The following is a 19,293-nucleotide window of genomic DNA, read 5'->3' on the forward strand; positions in this document are numbered from 1 at the left end:
GCTCGCCCCCCGCTCCACTACTGAACCTCCAGGCCCCGACCCTACCCCCAGTCAGCCAGGGGCTGCGTGTCTGAGTGCCGCCTTTATAAAGTGGCGTACCAGGCGCTCTCTCCTGGGAGGGAGAACCACTAATCATTCTCAGTGTAAACACCCTCCATAACCTGGGCCCTGGGTCACGCTTTTGTCAGGAGAGGGCTATGCACTCTCAGGCAGGGCTAAGTAAATACTTTACGGGGCACGTCTGATGGTTTTAAGGCCGTGGCTCAGGTGAGAATCCTGATGCCTGAGAATGTTCCCACACTGTTTCGTTGCTCCTTGTTGTGCCTTCTTTTAAGAGGTTTTATCTAGAATATTGTAGAACATTGGCCAACATTTTTTTCCTTCTTATTTTCTTTAAAAGACTAATTCATTTTCCCATTTGTGCTGTGTGGTATTTTAGTTGGTTGGGTGGGTGGGTGGGTGGGTGGGTGGGCGGGTGGGCGGTTAGTTGGTTGGGTGGGTGGACTGTTGTCAGCTTGACACATCACATCCTTTTGGAACTCTTAACCTGCATGTATCCGTGCCCCTCTTGGAACATGAAACAGCTCCGCTCTTCTCCTCTCCACCTGACCCAAACACTCAGGGAACCCCATATCCCAATCTAATGAAAAGCTCTACCTGGCCCATATGTTAAAAAAAAAAACAGAAAGTATAAAAGAGTCTGGCTAATGGCTAATCCTGATTCTGTATACAGCGCGGTGCGTCTGGGCTTTATACTCTGGGCTTTTTAGAAAGCCTCAGGCAGGTTAAAAGCATATACAAGTGCGGGACGCTCTCACCTCCTCTCCGACAGGACCCAGGTGCTTGTCGGGAGCGTCTGACAGCTCGGGCTCTCTGTGTGCTTTAGCGGGAGATCTCCAGAGCCGGAGAGAAAAACCAGAGAAGGGGCTGGATTGTGCTTCGCTGACACCGCGCACCCCCACCCCCACCACCCCCCATCGCTCTTCTCCAGGAAGGCGGAGGAAAAAATGAAAGTGATGTGCTGGCTGCGTTTCGCAAACTGTGTTGACAGGCGAGGCTCTTATCTCGGCCCGTTTGCTATTGTTTCTCGTCTGTTGTTTGCCGTTGTGGGAATTCCTGTGGATTTTCAGGAGGGGTTAGAGGGAGCTGAGTGGCAGGACCACACATTCACTTCCTCTGAGTGTGCCACACACACACACTTTTTTTTTTTTTTTTTTGCGTGGGTTGTGTGTGCTGTGTCGCCACTGAAATACACACCTATTGAATTATATACATTCATGTGCACAAACGCACACATACAGTGCATAACTAAACTGCTGTAAGATTTCCTTTCAGAGAAATGTAGTCATTACTTTCGGTGGTCATATCTCATGTTACAGTCTGGAGGATGAGTCAGTGAGACAGACAGTGAGAGTCTTACACAAGGCTGTCCTGGAGTGCTTAATGCATCATATTGGAGCCCCGCTGTGTGTATGACAAATGAACTGCTGCTGAATCACTCCAGTATATTTGTGTCAATGGGAACCCAATGCTACACACTTCAGATGGATCCCAGGACCTCTGGATGGGATGATCAGAGTAGTCCAAATCGAAAGGAATATCTTAAAGACTACCCCCCCCCTCTAACACCTCTACCACCCTGACATGCCTAGCTCGCACTCGCACTTACTGTGCACTTCTTTACCAGATCTCCTTGCACTTTGTCATATTGAATAGATTTCATTGCATAGTCCTTACTCCAAGGTCTCCTAATTTACTGAAGCTTGATTGTTGCTTCTCACTGGTAAGTGGCTATGGATAAAAACACCTGCCAAAGAAGTACATGTAAATGTAATGTCATGGCCTCTGCTGCATATGGCCCATCTAACCTGTGCACGGCTGCATGTGGCCCATCTAACCTGTGCACAGCTGCATATGGCCCATCTAACCTGTGCACGGCTGCATGTGGCCCATCGAACCTGTGCACGGCTGCATGTGGCCCATCGAACCTGTGCACGGCTGCATGTGGCCCATCTAACCTGTGCACAGCTGCATGTGGCCCATCTAACCTGTGCACGGCTGACTCTGGAGCGGATGTGGCCCAGATCCCCACCGCGTCTCTTCCAGGGAGAATGTTTGGGTTTCCTCCACCTCTCAGCCCTCTGACAGAGTGGCACACAATGGCAGTCATAGGCTTACTGTGGGAGTGTCATTGTGTTTGTGCAGAGCCGTCACATCCTTTCTCAGGCCCCCTTCCCAGCTCCTCACCCCTCTCATGTCCCCCGGTACCCACAGCCGCCCCGGCCCAGACAGGCCCTGTTCTGCCCTGTTCCAACGTCATGCCAGCGCTGGCCCTGTGGCTGTGTTTGAGAGTTCCTGTAACCCAGGCAACGCTGATGGGATGTTTGACACATGGCCTTTTGGTTGCCACTGAAGTAGTGCTTCTGAGGCGCCATGGCTTACAGATTTATCAAAGCAAGGCCCGGGTGGTATACACACACACACACACACACACACACGCACACACACGCACACAAGGGAGATACTTATGTATGCGGGGTTGTTCCCTTTCTCTTCTCTCTTTTTGATAATGTGTCCCGTTCGTGCAAGGGCCCTCAGCGAGAGAGAATGAGTGCTCCGAACAGGGCAGGATTAGACTGCTACATGTCATCCCAGCCTCGCAGGGATTTTCTAGATCTTTTCTAAATCAGCAATTACGCCAACCACATGCTCCGAGAGAGCAGATTAAAGCTTTCCTACATCCCGTTAAGTAAATACGGCTATGGGAGCCAGGGGAGGAGGGCACACCCATCAGAACCCCCCCCCCCCCAACCCATGCCCCCCCACACTGAAACCCTGACAAGTGTAGGCACTGCCTGCTGAGGGCCGGGGCAGCTTGTGCGTTTGTCTGACTCCAGAGCATAGGGTGGGCAACTGAACAGCTGGATGCTAAGCAGCTTTGCCAACCCCCCCCACCCCCAACACTGACCAGCCAACCAAACCCCTTGACACACTCACGTACTCACTCGCTCACTCACTCACACACAGGCACGCTCACACACACGCTCACACGCTCACACACACACACGCACACACGCACACACGCACACACGCACACACGCACACATGCACACTCGTACACTCGTCAGTCTTTATCCACATGAACCAGGTGGACTCTGGATGCACAGCTGCTTAGATTGGAGAGGTTTTCATTTATTTATTTTATTCCCCCCCCAGCTGTTGCACTGTGACATTGCTGTTGCACTGTGACATTGCTGTGTGTGTGTGTGTGTGTGTGTGTGTGTGTGTGTGTGTGTGTGTGTGTGTGCACCACACCACTCAAGCGTGAGTGGAGTCTGTCTCTTAAGGCTGTGTGGGGTATTGATGTATTGGTGAAGTGGTGTAATAGAATACTGGCAAGATGAATAGGTTGTGTACCGGAGGTGTTGGGAGGTTGGGGCAGCGCCTGTATCCTAATGTACCTTGTGTCTGATATAATAAATACCGTGTGTGTGTGTGTGTGTGAGTGTGATCCCTCAAGCTGCAAGCGTGTGAGAAGTGAGAAGTGAGAAGTTTGCATGCATTGGCTCTCGGAAGCAGCGGTTGTGTAGAGCTCTCCTCTCAACAGGATGAAAGCTGGAGCTTAGTGGTGGAGTTCAAGGTCTCTCCTCTCTCTCTTACTCTTACTCACACACACACAGACACACACAGACACACACACACAGACCTCATTTACACAGCCACTGCTCTCAAGTATTTCTGTCTCACACACACACACACACACACACACACACAGAGACCTCATTCACACAGCCACTGCTCTCAAGTATTTCTGACACACGCACACGCACAAAGCCACCACAACACTCAGTTCACTAATGCAGTCAATACTCTCCAGGCTGCTCACTCACAGCTTTTTGCTTGCCACACGCAACACTGTGTGAAACAACTCGTGCACACGTCCTCACACACACATGTAAGAATGCACAGAAACGTTTGTGCACATACAGCAATGTGTATACATGCACACACAGAAAAAAGTATATGCCCCCAACCCCACACACGCGCACACACACACCTAAACACATGCATGATCACAGGCCCCCTTGGCAGTGGTCCATCTGTCATACAGAGACTGAGCGATTCAAGCCTCATCCCAACAGCCTAATATAGTCAACCAGACCAGAGAGAGAGTACGAGGGAGAGACCGTGTGTGTGTGTGTGTGTGTGTGTGAGTGAGTAAGCCAGAGCCCAGAGCAGAAACTACCACTACAGCAGATTTGAGAACTCAGCTGAGGTCTGTTCTGAATCAGTTCAGTGAGGTTTTTCTTCTGTTGTTGTCATGAAGGCTAGTCATGGGTGCTGGGGGTGCTGATGGAAATACAATCTATTGTCAACTTTTAATCGCCGCTTTGCTGCTCTGTCTCTTTCTCCATTGTGTATTTCTCTGTCTCCAAATGGGATTTATAGGCATGGCAAACAATCAACAATAATTTCCCTCTCTCTCACACTCCCCTCCTCCCTCTCTTTGTGTCTGTCTCCTAGAGTGTGGTTCGATGCCTGTGGCACCCCAAGTTGAATCAGATAATGGTTGGCACTGGCGACGGCCTGGCCCGAGTCTACTACGACCCCATCAAGAGCCAAAGGTACGCCCAACAGCCTCTCCTCAGAGGCCTACTAAGTATTCTTCATCTCTCTAATTTCATGGGTTTAGGTGCCCATCCTCTCCCTGTGGCCCTGCCTCACTCTTTCTCTTCCTCTTCCTCTATCTTTCTCTCCATCCCTTTCTCTCTCTCTCTCTATCTCTCCATCCCTTTCTCTCTCTCTCTCCGTCTCTCTATCTCTCTTTCTCTCCATCTCTCTCTCTCTATCTCTCTCTCTTTCTTTATCTGCATCTCACTCTCTCTCTCTCTGGAGGGTAGAACAGTAGCACTGTGTTGAGTATTGGTGTTTCACTGAAAGTGTGAGTCACAGCCAAGTAATGGCCCAGGAATGGCTGTGAGTCCCCCAGAATAGCTCCAGAGCTGCTCTGACACACACACACACACACACACACACACACACACACACACACACACACACACACACACAGAGCTGCTCTGGCACCAGGCTGCAGCCTCTCTTCTGCCAATTACTGAAACCCACTCAAGTCTCGCTGGCAACGAGATGTGACGACTGGAGGTTTCTGGCCCGCGAGCGCAGTGATAAAAGCCCCGGTCTGTATATATTTATGATCTGGATCGGATTATGGACTGCGGTCGAGTCGGGCCATGTTTTTGCTCTACCATTGGTTTGAGCACCATGTTTTGAAAAGGTTAGGGTAGATATGGTCAAACAGTATGAATAACCTGCTCTTTCCCCCGCCTCTGTTTTCCTTTTCCATGTCCCTCTGTCCCTTTTCGTCTTCTTTACTGCTATCCTCCTTTCCCTCGTCCCCATTTGCCCTCCTCTCCTCTCCTCTCCTCTCCCCTCCTCTCCTCTCTTCCTCCCTTCTTCGTGTCGTCCCCAGGGGTGCAAAGCTGTGCGTGGTGAAGAGCAATCGGAAGGAGAGGCAGGCTGAGACTCTGACGCAGGACTACATCATCACCCGTGAGTGGGCCCTCCTCCCAACTGTCACTCAAAAGTGCTGCACGGCAACCACTGCTCCAGAACCCATCTGTCACAATTAGAGTGGTGGTGGTGGAGGGGTCACTGTGATATAGAGCACTGACACACACACACACACGCACGCACACACACACACGCATACACATACACACACAGGATGAGTGAGTAGGGAATGATGGCGGAATAAGAGTGAGTGAGAGGGGTAAAGAGCATTTAGTGTGTGTGTGTGTGAGCGAGAGAAAGAGAGAGTGTGTTTTTATGAAGTGGGTAGTTCACTCGCTCCACAGGGCGCCAAGCCATTAGCAGCTGGTTTTCCCCGCTGCCATTCTCCTGCCACGCGCTGCTCACACACACAAACACGCGCACACACACACACACACACGCACACACCATACCCAAGCTGCATGATCGCACCACACATGCACACACCCATGCCTGGCACGCATGATCTCACACATACACATCCCCTTGCCATGTCCAGCTTGCGTGATCGCACACACACACACACACACACACACACACGCATATCTGCACACGCCACACATATACACACATGCTTGGCCCAGCTCAGGCCTGCATGATCACACACGCACGCACGCACACACACACACACACACACACACACACACACACACACACACACACACACACACACACACACCAACACAGAGTGAAGCTCCAATAGCTTCTAACTCATAGCATTTCTAATGCACTTTAATCACCCTGCTCACATGCCCCAGGGTTAAGCCAATGCTCGGCCAGTGCGGTGCTCAACTGTCCACACTTATTCTTATTTAGTGCCGTGCTAGTACCCGGGCCGAGCGCTGGGCCAGTGTCCATCGTAGCCTCCTGGCAGCGGGTGGAAAATCGGCGGTGACGGGGAACAGATTGACGGGCAGGTGAAAAAAGAGGGATGGAGTGATGTGTCACCGATAACCTTTTTGCCAAATGGAGCGTGCGCGCAAAGAATTAACACCCTGCCCCGGCCACCCAGTCACCCCGCTCCCGAATGGAAAATCGCTCAATCTCACCAGCTGTGTGTGTTTGTGTGGATCGTGTCCGGTGGCTGAGTGCTGGACTCGTTCGGTCTCTCTCACACACACACACACACACACACACACACACACACACACAGTTTGGTAAAGCGTGAAAGTGTGTGAATAAAGGCAACACATCCACCCTTAATTAGATTACTACCTGTCTGGTTGCTGTGGTGGTCTTTGAAGTGGAGTTGTCTCGTGGGTGTGTGTTTGACTGTGTGTGTGTGTGTGTGTGTAATGTTGTGGTCACGCGCTGTCTGTATGCTCCTGTGGCTGATGACCACGTGTTCCTGTTGGGTTAGTCGTGTGTGTGTGTGTGTGTGTGCAGTGTATTCCTGTGTATTTGTTTCATTAAGCCTAAATTGTGTGCTAGTGGTTTTGTGTTTACTGATGCTGATGTGTGAGTATTAGGTATTGATGCTCACATTGCGTTATTGACTCTTCTGTTATGTGTGTGTGTGTGTGCGCGTTCGTGTGCAGCTCATGCGCTGCCCATGTTCCGTGAGGCCCGCCAGCGCAGCACACGGAAGCAGCTGGAGAAGGACCGTTTGGACCCGATGAAGTCGCACAAGCCCGAGCCGCCCGTCTCCGGCCCAGGTGAGGTCCAGGACCCTCTCTGTCGGCTGATGGGCTTTAGCTCACTGCTGATCTCTCTCTCTCCCTCTTTCCCTCCTCCTTTTTCTCTTCCTCCTTTTGTCTTTCTATCTGCTCTTTTTTTTCTCACTCTTTCTATCTCTATGATGGGTCAAAATTGTAGATCTTACCTTTGTATTGTAACATAAGTCTATCAGTATCTCATAGATGCCACTTTCAAGATGGGTTGAAGTATTGTTTACTGCATATTACAGTGCACGTGTTTGTGGAAGAAAATTAGCCTCTGGGTGTCAGAGGCATTGTGATCTCAGACTTTTAGGTAGTTGAGTAGGTGAAGGTGAAGCCATCCAGGGATCTGTGCAGTATTGTATCCCAGAGCAGGGCCCCAGTGCCCTGTGTTTTTGCACGGTGAGGAGAAGAAACATGCTGTAGGATTACACTGAAGATGTAGCAGCACCCCAGTGCCATGTTCTTCACTGGCTGACCACGTCCTGAGCCACCCTAAAATGATCTCCCACACACAGAGGACAGGAGACAGAGGACGGAGACAATTATCTCACAAAGAAACATGTCTTAGTCCTAGGAAATACAAGCCGCTAAGCAGTCTGGGAATGAGTTTTTCCTCATATTTCTGAGGCAGTCCTAATCATTTTTGCTCCTATAAAACAAATCAACAATACCATGTAAACCATCATAGGGAACTGAAATAAGCAGGAGAAGGCTGTAGTGTAGCCCTGTCTTGGAGCTCCTCACCCACTCAACACAGTGCCTTCCAGTGAGGCACTTGTGTTTACACACAATGTAAATATGCCCTGATCACTGCCTTCTGTAGAGGAGATCTCACTAGGTCTTATGTGTTTGTGTTTGTGTGTGTTTGTGTTGGCAAAGATACTTTCCCCTACCATTACGGCCTCAAGTCCACTCTCAGTTTTACTATCCTAGTATCTTCCTAGTACCTTGTATTAAAGGTACGCAAGTATCCCATAGGGATGTTAGTTGCGAGGCATCAAAAGTATTTCTCTCATATAACTGGGGGCTGAAAAAGCTGAAAGTGTGAATATATATATATGTGACTGCGGTGTTGGCCTTGTGTGTGTCCAGGACGAGGTGGACGTGTGGCGGCCCATGGTGGGACGCTCTCCTCGTTCATCGTGAAGAACATCGCTCTGGATAAGACCGATGACAGCAACCCGCGCGAGGCCATCCTGCGCCACGCCAAGGAGGCTTCGGAGAACCCCTACTGGGTCGCCCCAGCGTACACAGAGTGAGTACACACACACACACACACACACACACACACACACACACACACACACACACTCGCTCCCACGTACATGTTTTCTCTCTTTGGCATACTTTAAGGTACTTTCCCACTCACATGTCAACAAGCATATACTTTCACACTTATTCAAGTCAAATTATCAATAAGCAATGTTGCATAGAATATCCTGAATATACACTGTAGGTGTGTTTAAATTAGGTACATTTTTTATGTTTTGATAGGCGCATTCCGTGAACCTTTTGATCGCACCTTGTTTGTTTATCTTGATGAATTTGAGCGCATAGACCAACCAATCCCTGCATTCCGTTTGTGGCCAAGAAAAGAGATATTTTGTGGAAAATGCACTGGTGTTTCTTCTTCTGCCTTAGTCTGTGAAAAGAAATAACAAGCTCATTATAGTGTATTTACATCTTGGGTGATGTTTGTTTATTTATTTATTTGTTTGTTTGTTTGTTTATTTACTGCTGGCTGAGCATGTATTTGAAGTCGGACAAATTAGAGCAGGCCTACCTCCAAGAAAGGGAACGTGATCATCTTTTGCCAGATAGATAAATCAGACATTGCCTGATAGATAAATCAGGCAGTGATTAGCGCATACAAATGTTCCCTGTCAGAGAAGAATATGTCGTCATGCCTGAATCCAAAATCCACGTCTCGGGCAGAAAGTTTGTTTTACGCCGGAGTTAAAACAACCCGCCCAGGAAGAAAAGACCTCCTCAAATGAGGAGCCTATGTGTTGTACCTTTTGATAATTTGGTAAACAAATGCTTATTGGGATCTATTTAATGTTGCAAAGACCTTCAATCTTCACTAGCTATTGATATAGTAATTCTGGTTGTAGTTATTCATTTAATTATTAGTTCCAAATTGGTACTCATATATATTTTATGACACTAATAAGACTGGTTTGGGACTGATCTTTTATTTTGACACTATGGTAGACACCACACATTGTGTGGCACTTCCATGTGTTCAGCATAGCTGATCTGCTGTTGTGTTGAATAGTTCAGTGGTCCTTGGGTCTCCCCCACAGTCCCCCATGGTCATTAAGCTGTGACCCAAATTGTATAGAATTCAAACCATATATTGTTTGGGTCAGGGTAACGTCATTTTACAAGTGTTACCAGAGACGTCTGATAGGAAAACCCTCCTGCCACTTGGTAAGCAAGAAGGAATGCACACACACACACACACACACACACACACACACACACACACACACACACACACACACACACACACACACACACACACACACTCTGTGGTGACACAGACAGGTAGCAGGTAGGTCTTTGAGTTGTAGGTCCCAGTGAGCGATGCAGGTCCCATTGTTGAGTGTGTGTGATCATTCATGAAGCAGCTGGTTGTGGGTCACACCCTGTCTTTTGCACTATCACACCCGCAAACACACACACATGAAAGTTTAACAAGCAGCTCCGGCACACTGGTGGATCAGGTGTCCAGCTGAGAGAACACACACACACACACACACACACACACACACACACACACACACACACACACACACACACACTCACAAACACTTGCATAACTTACTGTGGTTACAGGAACAGCAGTCACAGAAGCATACACTCACTCAGACATAACACTGCTGTACATACATAAGTTGCATAAGACATACAAATAGGTGAGCTTCCGGGCGAACGTTCAAGATGGCGACATAGACCTAATAACTCTCCTGATAAAGTAAAAGAAAAACCCACTAAAACACAATACTTTTGTACATGCAAGACAATATAATAACTTAGTATGAGTGGGGCTAAAGGCAAGAAAGGTTCGGGGAAATCTAAAACCGACGAAGACACGAGAGAGAGGAACAACACAACGGAAAATATTGCTAGCATGGAGAGAGTGGAATCTACTCAAGAAGAGCTTACCACTGCGAAAGCTATTCAAAACCTGAGTAAGAACATAAAAGAGTTGAAATGTGAACTTAAGCAGGAAATACTGGATTTTAAGAATGACTTCAGAAATGATATGAAACAACAATTTAACAACTTCAAGACGGAGATGAATCAGAAGTTACAGAATATCTCTGGTGATGTCTGTAATCAAGATGCAAGGCTAACTGAGGCAGAACAACGGGTGGAGGAACTAGAGACGGCTAACACTGAGCTAAGAGATGGTCTGCTCTACTCTCTTAAACAACAGAGAACTTTTCAGGCTAAGATAACGGACCTTGAGGGACACTCGCGTCGTAATAACATTCGCATATACGGCATTAAAGAAGGCAAAGAAGGATCGTCAATGCTAACATTCATTAACGACTTTCTGAAGACCAAACTAATGCTTGACGGCAGCATGGATTTGCAAATTCAAAGAGCACACCGATCACTCGGTCCTAAGCCCAAAGACGAGGCCGTCTCAAGATCCATTCTGGTTAATTTCCAGAGATTTGACATCAAGGACAAGATACTCAAAACTGCCTGGACAAAGAAAATTACTTATGACGGTAAAATTGTTATGTTCGCACACGACTTCCCTGCCGAGGTAAACAGCAGACTGAAAGAATACAAAGACATCAGGAAAATCCTCAAAGAGAAACAAATTCGCTTCCAGACACCATATCCTGCTAAAATGAAGATTTACTGGGATAACGGAGCCTGTGTCTACAACAACGCAACTAAAGCAGCGGAGGACATGATCAAGAGGGGCTATCCAGTGGACCTGCCACAGACGAATGTTATGGACTGGGAACAGAAACTCACACGGGGCGTGCATTGGAATACTGAAGGAGATCTTGCCGAACGAGTCCGGGGGAGGCTCAGTGAATTCCAACGGCAGTAGGATAAGCACTAACCTAACGTGATTGTTTGACTCTCACAACCATCCTGTGGTAGGTTATTTTGATCTTGGTATTTAAACTGTCCACTCGACAAAGAGTATTTTCCTTTCTAAATTTCAGATTTGTTTAAAAAAAAAAATGTATTATTATTATCATTATTTTTTATTTTTATTTCGATCCCCGGACAATACAAAGAAACCGTTTTTTTCTTATCAGGAAGAGAACCTATATGACTTTGTTGCTCAAGGGAAAAGGAACTTTGCTTCTAGCGAAGAGGGAGCTGTCATGGCAAAAAGTGACCGGGTGCCAAAAAGAGCCCGGGTGATGTAATATTGGCTTTCGAACGACTCTTGAGTGACAGTTGCTATACCAACGTTAGCATTACGTCACCCGGGCTCTTTTTGGAAGTCAGACAACCTCAATAACGCAATTTACCCCAGAGCATCTCGCATTATACTTCGCTACCTGAGACCAGCTTGCCTGTATTTTACCTGCAATAAACCAAGCAAAACAACCATGTGCTTGATGTTTGACTGTGTTAGGAAAGTTGTTGACTCACAACTTTGTTATAGTGTCAAAGTAAGTACATTTCAACCGGTTTCGCCGCTAGCATCTCGTTAGCGATTACTCCGTTAGCTGGGGCACATTATTTTGCTTAGTGTTTAGCTAGCAAGCTAGTATGAACTCTCCCAAGTCTTTCTAAATAGGCCTATATCAACAAATAATGGTAGATCTTAAATTATTTAAGATGTTAGCAAATTAACTGGCTGGCTTGCTAAAAAGGTAGATGAACAAGCACCGTATATTATTTAAGATGTTAGCAAATGAACTGGCTGGCTTGCTAAAAAGGTAGATGAACAAGCACCATATATTATTTAAGATGTTATTAAATTAACTGGCTAGCTTGCTTACAAGGTATATGAACAAGCACCGTACCGTATATTATTTAAGATGTGAGCAAATTAACTGGCTGGCCTGCTAAAAAGGTAGATGAACAAGCACCGTATATTATTTAAGATGTTAGCAAATTAACTGGCTGGCTTGCTAAAACGGTAGATAAACAAGCACCGTATATCAGTATATTTTCTCCTTGTTATAAAAACGAATTTCTACTCTAAACAATTTCAATTGAAATGCAAATGATGATGTAAACGGCTAAAATGGAACACTTTATTTACCGGGTAAAAATTTGTTTAGCCACAATATATAGCGATTAAAAAAGTAGTATTGACTGCAAATGTTGATGTACAGGATACCGGCAGGTGTAGCTAAAACGGAATACTTAATAGTTTTAGGCACAATATTAAGTGACTAACAAGTAGCTGATGGCTTTCGAACAACTCTTGAGACTGACCAAAAAGTGCCCGGGTTACGTAGTGTCCGGGTTACGTAATGCAAGCGTTGGTATAGCAACTGTCACTCAAAAGTCGTTCAAAAGCCAATATTACATCACCAGAGGTTGGAAGTTAATGTTGCACTTGTTCTAGAGGTGCCTTTTGGTTATATCTGTTGTTATTGTGTTTGTTTTGTCGGCATATTCGATCTTAATTGTGATGATGGGCTATAGTAGCTTTAGAGCAGCCTCTTGGAATGTGAATGGTTTAAATAACCCAGTTAAGAGGAGTAAAGTAATGGCTAAGATAAAGAAGGGGAAAAATCAAATCATTTTTTTTACAGGAAACTCATTTATCTCAAAGTGAGCATGAAAAACTAAGGAAGTTTGGGTACAGGAACATATTTTATAGTTCGTTTAAAAAAGGCCACAAAAGAGGTGTTGCGATATTATTACATAATTCCATACATTTTGAATTAGTCAAAGAAATAAGGGACAGTGAAGGCAGATATATTCTAGTGCAAGGTAAAATAGAAGATCAAATGACTACCCTTCTTTCAGTTTATCTTCCTCCACAGAGTGACCCAAAACTTTTCAAGAAAGTTCTGGAGCTTATCGCTTCAGAATCACAAGGTACATTAATCTGTGCAGGAGATTTTAACACGGTAATAAATAGATTGGATACATCAAACAATAAAAGGATGATATCACCTCAAACTAAAATACTGAGAAGGGGTCTGGAGGAGATTGGCTTACTGGACGTGTGGAGAGACCTACACCCAACGGAGAAAACCTACACATACTTTTCTGCGCCCCACACAGTGTACTCGAGAATAGATTTTTTTCTTTATCTTTAGGAATGATAGACATAGGATTCAGTCCTGCGATATTGGAACTAGGGATATATCAGATCATTCTCCATTATACCTGACATTGTGTTTGGACAGTAGACCTAAGAAAACAAACTGGAGACTCAATACAAGCCTTCTTAATAAGGAGACGGTGGTACAGCAGGTAAAAGCTGAAATACAGGACTTTCTCAGAATAAATGATAATGGGGAAGTAAACCCAAATATTCTATGGGACACTTTATAGGCAGTTGTCAGGGGCAAACTGATATCTCTTAGCGCAGCTATGAAGAAGGCAAAAGAAAATAGACTTAATCAACTTGAAAAAAAAAACTGGGTGAACTAGAAAAAAGGCACAGTGAGAATCAGAGCGAACAGATAATGTGTGAAATTAAAGAAATCAGAAATCATATATCAAATTGCTATAAAGACAAGTTCGACAAAAAATATAAATACTTAAAACAATCATATTATGAAGTAAGTCCCAGAGCTATTGGCAAAGAGAATACGGAAAAAACAGATTTCACAATCAGTTTATAAAATTTTGGACACAGGAACAGGACAAACGTACAACAATTTGGATGAAGTTGATGCTGCATTCCAAACATACTACAGGAAGCTGTACTCCCAAACAAAACAAGATTGTAAAGAGAATATAAAAACATTTTTAAACTCATTGGGCCTGCCCTCAATCGGTGACAATCAAAATGGCTGTTTAACCTCAGTGATCTCAAGGAAAGAACTAGAGGATGCATTGCATAAATTAAAAAATAATACAACCCCTGGGACCGACGGCCTGCCCACGGAATGGTACAAAACATTTGGAGAACACCTGATTCCAGTTCTCTTAATATCTTTCAACTGGACTCTTGAGGAAGGCTCGATCCCCCCTTCATGGAATGAGGCAATTATTTCTGTCATCACAAAAGAGGGAAAGGATAAAATGATGTGTAGCTCCTACAGACCAATCTCAATTCTAAATCAGGATTATAAACTTTATTCATCTATTATATCGAAGAGATTAGATTCCTTTATTCCTGATCTGATTGACAATGACCAAACGGGATTTGTTAGGGGGCGCCAAACGCAAGATAATATCAGGCGATCACTTCATATAATACACAATATTAGAGAAAGTAAAATGGGTGCAGCATTAATAAGTCTTGATGCCGAGAAAACTTTTGATTGTGTCAGTTGGGAATATCTGTTTTTGGTCCTGGAAAGGTTTGGCTTCACTAAAAATTCAATTGATATTTTTAGAACTTTATATTCTGCCCCAACAGCAAGAGTTAAAATAAACGGTCGATTAACCAATCGCATCAACCTGGAAAGGTCTACACGTCAGGGGTGCCCTCTTTCCCCAACCCTTTTTGCGCTTTACATTGAACCATTGGCACAAGCTATACGAGAAAATGATGATATCCATGGAATTGATGTAAACGGGAAAGAGCATAAAATAGCATTATATGCCGATGAATCCTTTAGTCTCCTTTACCCTGTCCATATGGTTTGATGTTATCAAACAATTAAATCTATCCACACAGATAAAAAAACTGAGATGGGTCGCATATGACACAGATTTTGTTCCAAACAGTATGGACTCCAGGTTTACATTTTGGATGAATAGAGGAATCACAGCTTTTTGCAGATTGATACAAAACAATAGATTACACAGTTTTCAGACAATAAGAGAAAAATACAATTTAGAAAAACAAGATTTTTTCAGATATTTACAGCTGCGCCAATACTTTTTAAAAGAAATGGGTAAAAAAGAAGCAAATACTGTGCCGAATGACATAATACAGTTGATCACACAGACTTACACCATTGGCTCTAAGTCAGTGATTTCAAGACTCTACCAGGGAATAGTTAAGGGAAGAGGCAGTTCCACAAATTACATCAGAGAAAAATGGGAAAAAGAAATAAAGGAAAGAATATCCCCCCCAACAATGGGAGAATATATGTGAAAATATGTCTTCGACTACCTGCTCATCTTATTGGCGTGAATTTTGTTGGAAAAACCTTGTCCGTTTTTTTATCACACCTAAATTAAAATCACATCAAACATCACTGACACACACATGTTGGAGGGGTTGTGGGGAAGTGGATGCAAATCACTACCACATTTTTTGGGCCTGCCCGAAGATTGATAAGTTCTGGGAGAATGTTTGGGAAACTATACAACAAATTTTAGATTTACAAATTCCAGGATCATGTCTATCACTTTATTTGGGCGATATGCCAGAAGAACTTACTAGAAATGATAAATACCTGTCGAAAATATTTACGGCAGCAGCAAAGAAAGCAATCACACGTAAATGGTTACAGACCGACTCACCTACTGTGGATAATTGGTTGGATATTATTAAGGAGATCCATGAGATGGAGAGACTAACCTTTCTATTGCGTTTGATAAATGACTTGTATATCGGAAGATGGACAAAATGGAATCTGTATATGTTTAAGTAGGGTTGTGATTATTGATTGACTTTTGATATAATTTGCCATTTCATTTTCCTTTCTGCTGCTGTATATTATATAAATATATGTCTGGGAATGCTGTAGCGCATGTCACAATACTATGTTGTACAAAATGAATGTTGTCGTGCCGACACTTAACCTTGTACTTGTATGGTTGTTCAGTACCATTGTCTTTCACAGAAAAACTCAATAAAATCTAAGTAACAAAAAAAAAAAGACATACAAATAGGTAGAAGAGACACACACATACACACGCACACGCGCATTCACGCACACGCGCATTCACGCACGCACGCACGCACGCACGCACGCACGCACGCACGCACGCACGCACGCACGCACGCACGCACGCACGCACGCACACACACACAGAGACACACTGCAAAGGCATAACTCCAGTGCATGCCCTGCATCAGTCAAATGTTCTACCTGGTGGCCCCACTGAAATAGTTGCTGCTATTTCCACTATTAATAAAACTGTAGTTTACTGCAGAGGAGGCTGTGCCGTGCCCTCTGAGTGCCTGTGACACTGTGTGTGGTAGACCCAGCAACCTCCCCCCTGCCCATGCCTCCCCAACCTTTAAACAGCTACTATCAACATGGCCGCCAACCCCTGTTTTATTGCTGATAAAAGAGGAGAGTTTTTAAAACGTGGCCAAGCCATCCGTCCTAGCTGCTTAGGAACATATGCGCTCTACCTGTGTGGTAGACACGACGATGTTCACGATGTTTATCATGCCGGTGGCTTTTAGCTGGTTTTAACGCCGTGCCGGCCAACGCTGTGAACTGATAAGAAGCTGTCAGCTCTGCTATCGCTTCCATCTCTCCTCATGTTTCTCACTCTTTCTCTCTTTCTCACACACACACACACACACACACACACACACACACACACACACACACCTCTCTGTGTCTTGCACTTTCTCCTCCAAATGTTTACCTCGGGGAGTAATGGTTGTGTGTGTGTGTGTGGCTCCCTTGACTGCCATGCTACAGATGCTGAAGCAGTGCCTGGGGAGTAAGGAGCACGCAGAGGCGAGTCTGAACTCACCAGGGCTGCACGCCACACTCTCCCCTCAACACGGCAGGCACATTCGCACACACACACACACACACACACACACACACACACACACACACACACACACACACACACACACACACACACACAGGCTTGGCCCTGTTTTTGTGTGCGTGTGTTGGTGGTTCGGGGTAGAAAATGAGAGCAGGTTGGACACGGCACTGGTTGAGCGGCTGGCTGTGTTTTTAGGCCAGTCGGCCCCTTCATCACCTCTACAGGCTGTCTGACGGCTGCTGCTGCTGCATTATGCATGAGCGCGCCGCACCGCACCGTGGAGGTTTCTAATTAAAACGAAACTTTCCAAGTTTTTTTTAAAAAAAAATTTTATTCCTCCCTTATATTCCATTGTGGCAGTCATGTAATAAGTGCCTATGCATTGATTTTAACTTTAGTCCCAATTTCTACTGCTCTCATTTTTAGACTTATACGTGGGCCTTGGCCTTGCAAGATGTTCGTGTCAAGAACTAGCTGAGTCATAACTTAGTCAGAGCTATCCTGTGTCGAGTCACACGCACACATATATACACACACACACACACACACACACACACACACAGACACCACTCAATTACTGGCTGCTAATAAGTCTGAGTTATAAGTCAGAGTTAGCATACTGCAGCAGCATAGACCATCTATATTTCATGCGTATGTCAAACTTCTTCAAACATTCTGGTGGTGATACTCTGAGGTCACCAAGAGGCTACCCGTCATTTGTCGTCCCACTCTTGCAGGTAGCCAGGTCTGTGCTTTAAGACTTTTGACCGTGACTGAATCTTAATGCTCTAATGCTCTGCGTCACGGATCAGCCCCCCATACTGACCTGGAACTGGACATTCATTTTCACATTTTTGGCATTTTGATAGTTTGGCATTGTTCTTTTTTTTTTGTTTGTTTATTTGTTTGTGTGTTTGCAGTTGTAGTCAGTTTTGTGGGAACTAGATCAGCATCACCAAGGTTTTAAAACTTTAGCCTTCTGATCCAGCCCATGAAGGCTTTGGATTGCCATTAATACATAGTTCAGTTTCCAGGTAGGGTGCATATATAAGTGCTCCCAGCACTCTGATTTGCTTTGAACAGGAGAGCCTGTCTGGAATAGCTAAATATAAACGTTACTTCGGCGCGGCGAGTTGTTCTGAGGTGACGGCAGTGTCCAGCGCCGCCGCACATGTGATGCTGCTGTTGAAAGAAGCAGTCGGGTCTGGGGGCCCTCCCTGTGATGATGATGGGAGTGTTGATGGCTCCATGGAGCGCTGGCCTACTGTAACTCTATCCACTCCCGCATAGCCATTTAGCCAAAGCACTCTTGCTCACACACACACACACACACACACACACACATAAACACACACACATAAACACACACACATGCACACATATATAAACACACACACACACACATACACATACAGAGAGAGAGAGAGAGAGAGAGAGAGACACCACTCAATTACTGGCTGCTAATAAGTCTGTTGACACTTACAAGGGCCGTTGTAGCATAAGGGCACAGAAAGAGGTGCCTGGCCAAATTATCCTGTTACCCCTTTTGTTCCAGTGGCCTAATTGCCTTGCTCTGGTGTCAGAGCACTGACACACACACACACAGGCTTCAGTTAGCAGCTAGCTAATTGCCTTCTGTTGTGTCAGGCTACAGATGACACACCACACAGACATCTACACCCGTTGGCTTCAGAGAGCAGGATTCAAACGTGGACTAGATACCTAAGCTGTAGATTAGAGGTTGAGTTTCAACCACAGAGCCTGTATCCTGTGTCCTGTGTCAGCTTTGTCTCTGCTGCAGGCTCGTGGGCCGCCTGTCCGTGCGGTGTCCACACTGAATGGCAAACATGTCCGGGAAACGTAGATCACAGGGCCCGGTGACTGAGAGATGGCATCAGCTGAGAGTAACGTTAACCATGTTGGTGGAGAATAACATCTCAGACACTTTTAAGGAGGGAGGGCGGCTGTGTGTGTGTGTGTGTGTGTGTGTGTGTGTGTGTGTGTGTGTGTATCTGTACTAGGGCTGGGCAACGATTACAATTTTTAAACGCGATTAATCGCATGATTTCCATGACTCTGCTGTACCTACGTAGTCTGCCGAAACCTCCCTCCACTGTCTGTTTCGTTGAATGATTTGCAATTATCACATGTATGTATATATGTCTATGGCGAACTATCGAGATTCTAAGTAACATGGAGACCAAACTTTGTTTGGTACTTCACGTAGATCATAAACCCTTGAATATAC

General features: G+C 45.4%; 1 protein-coding gene across 1 annotated transcript in view; it reads left to right on the forward strand.

Annotated features, from left to right (window-relative positions):
- The window catches only part of LOC105911920 (WD repeat-containing protein 70), a 66,195-nt gene that overhangs the window by 45,585 nt on the left and 1,317 nt on the right, over window positions 1-19,293 (forward strand). Inside the window, exons 14-17 of the mRNA XM_031558343.2 lie at window positions 4,525-4,625; window positions 5,489-5,568; window positions 7,107-7,223; window positions 8,322-8,484. Coding sequence (XP_031414203.1) covers window positions 4,525-4,625; window positions 5,489-5,568; window positions 7,107-7,223; window positions 8,322-8,484 — 461 coding nt within the window. The remainder of the gene's footprint in view (window positions 1-4,524; window positions 4,626-5,488; window positions 5,569-7,106; window positions 7,224-8,321; window positions 8,485-19,293) is intronic.

The sequence above is a fragment of the Clupea harengus genome, chromosome 21, assembly GCF_900700415.2.
Source record: "Clupea harengus chromosome 21, Ch_v2.0.2, whole genome shotgun sequence".
NCBI lineage: Eukaryota > Metazoa > Chordata > Actinopteri > Clupeiformes > Clupeidae > Clupea > Clupea harengus.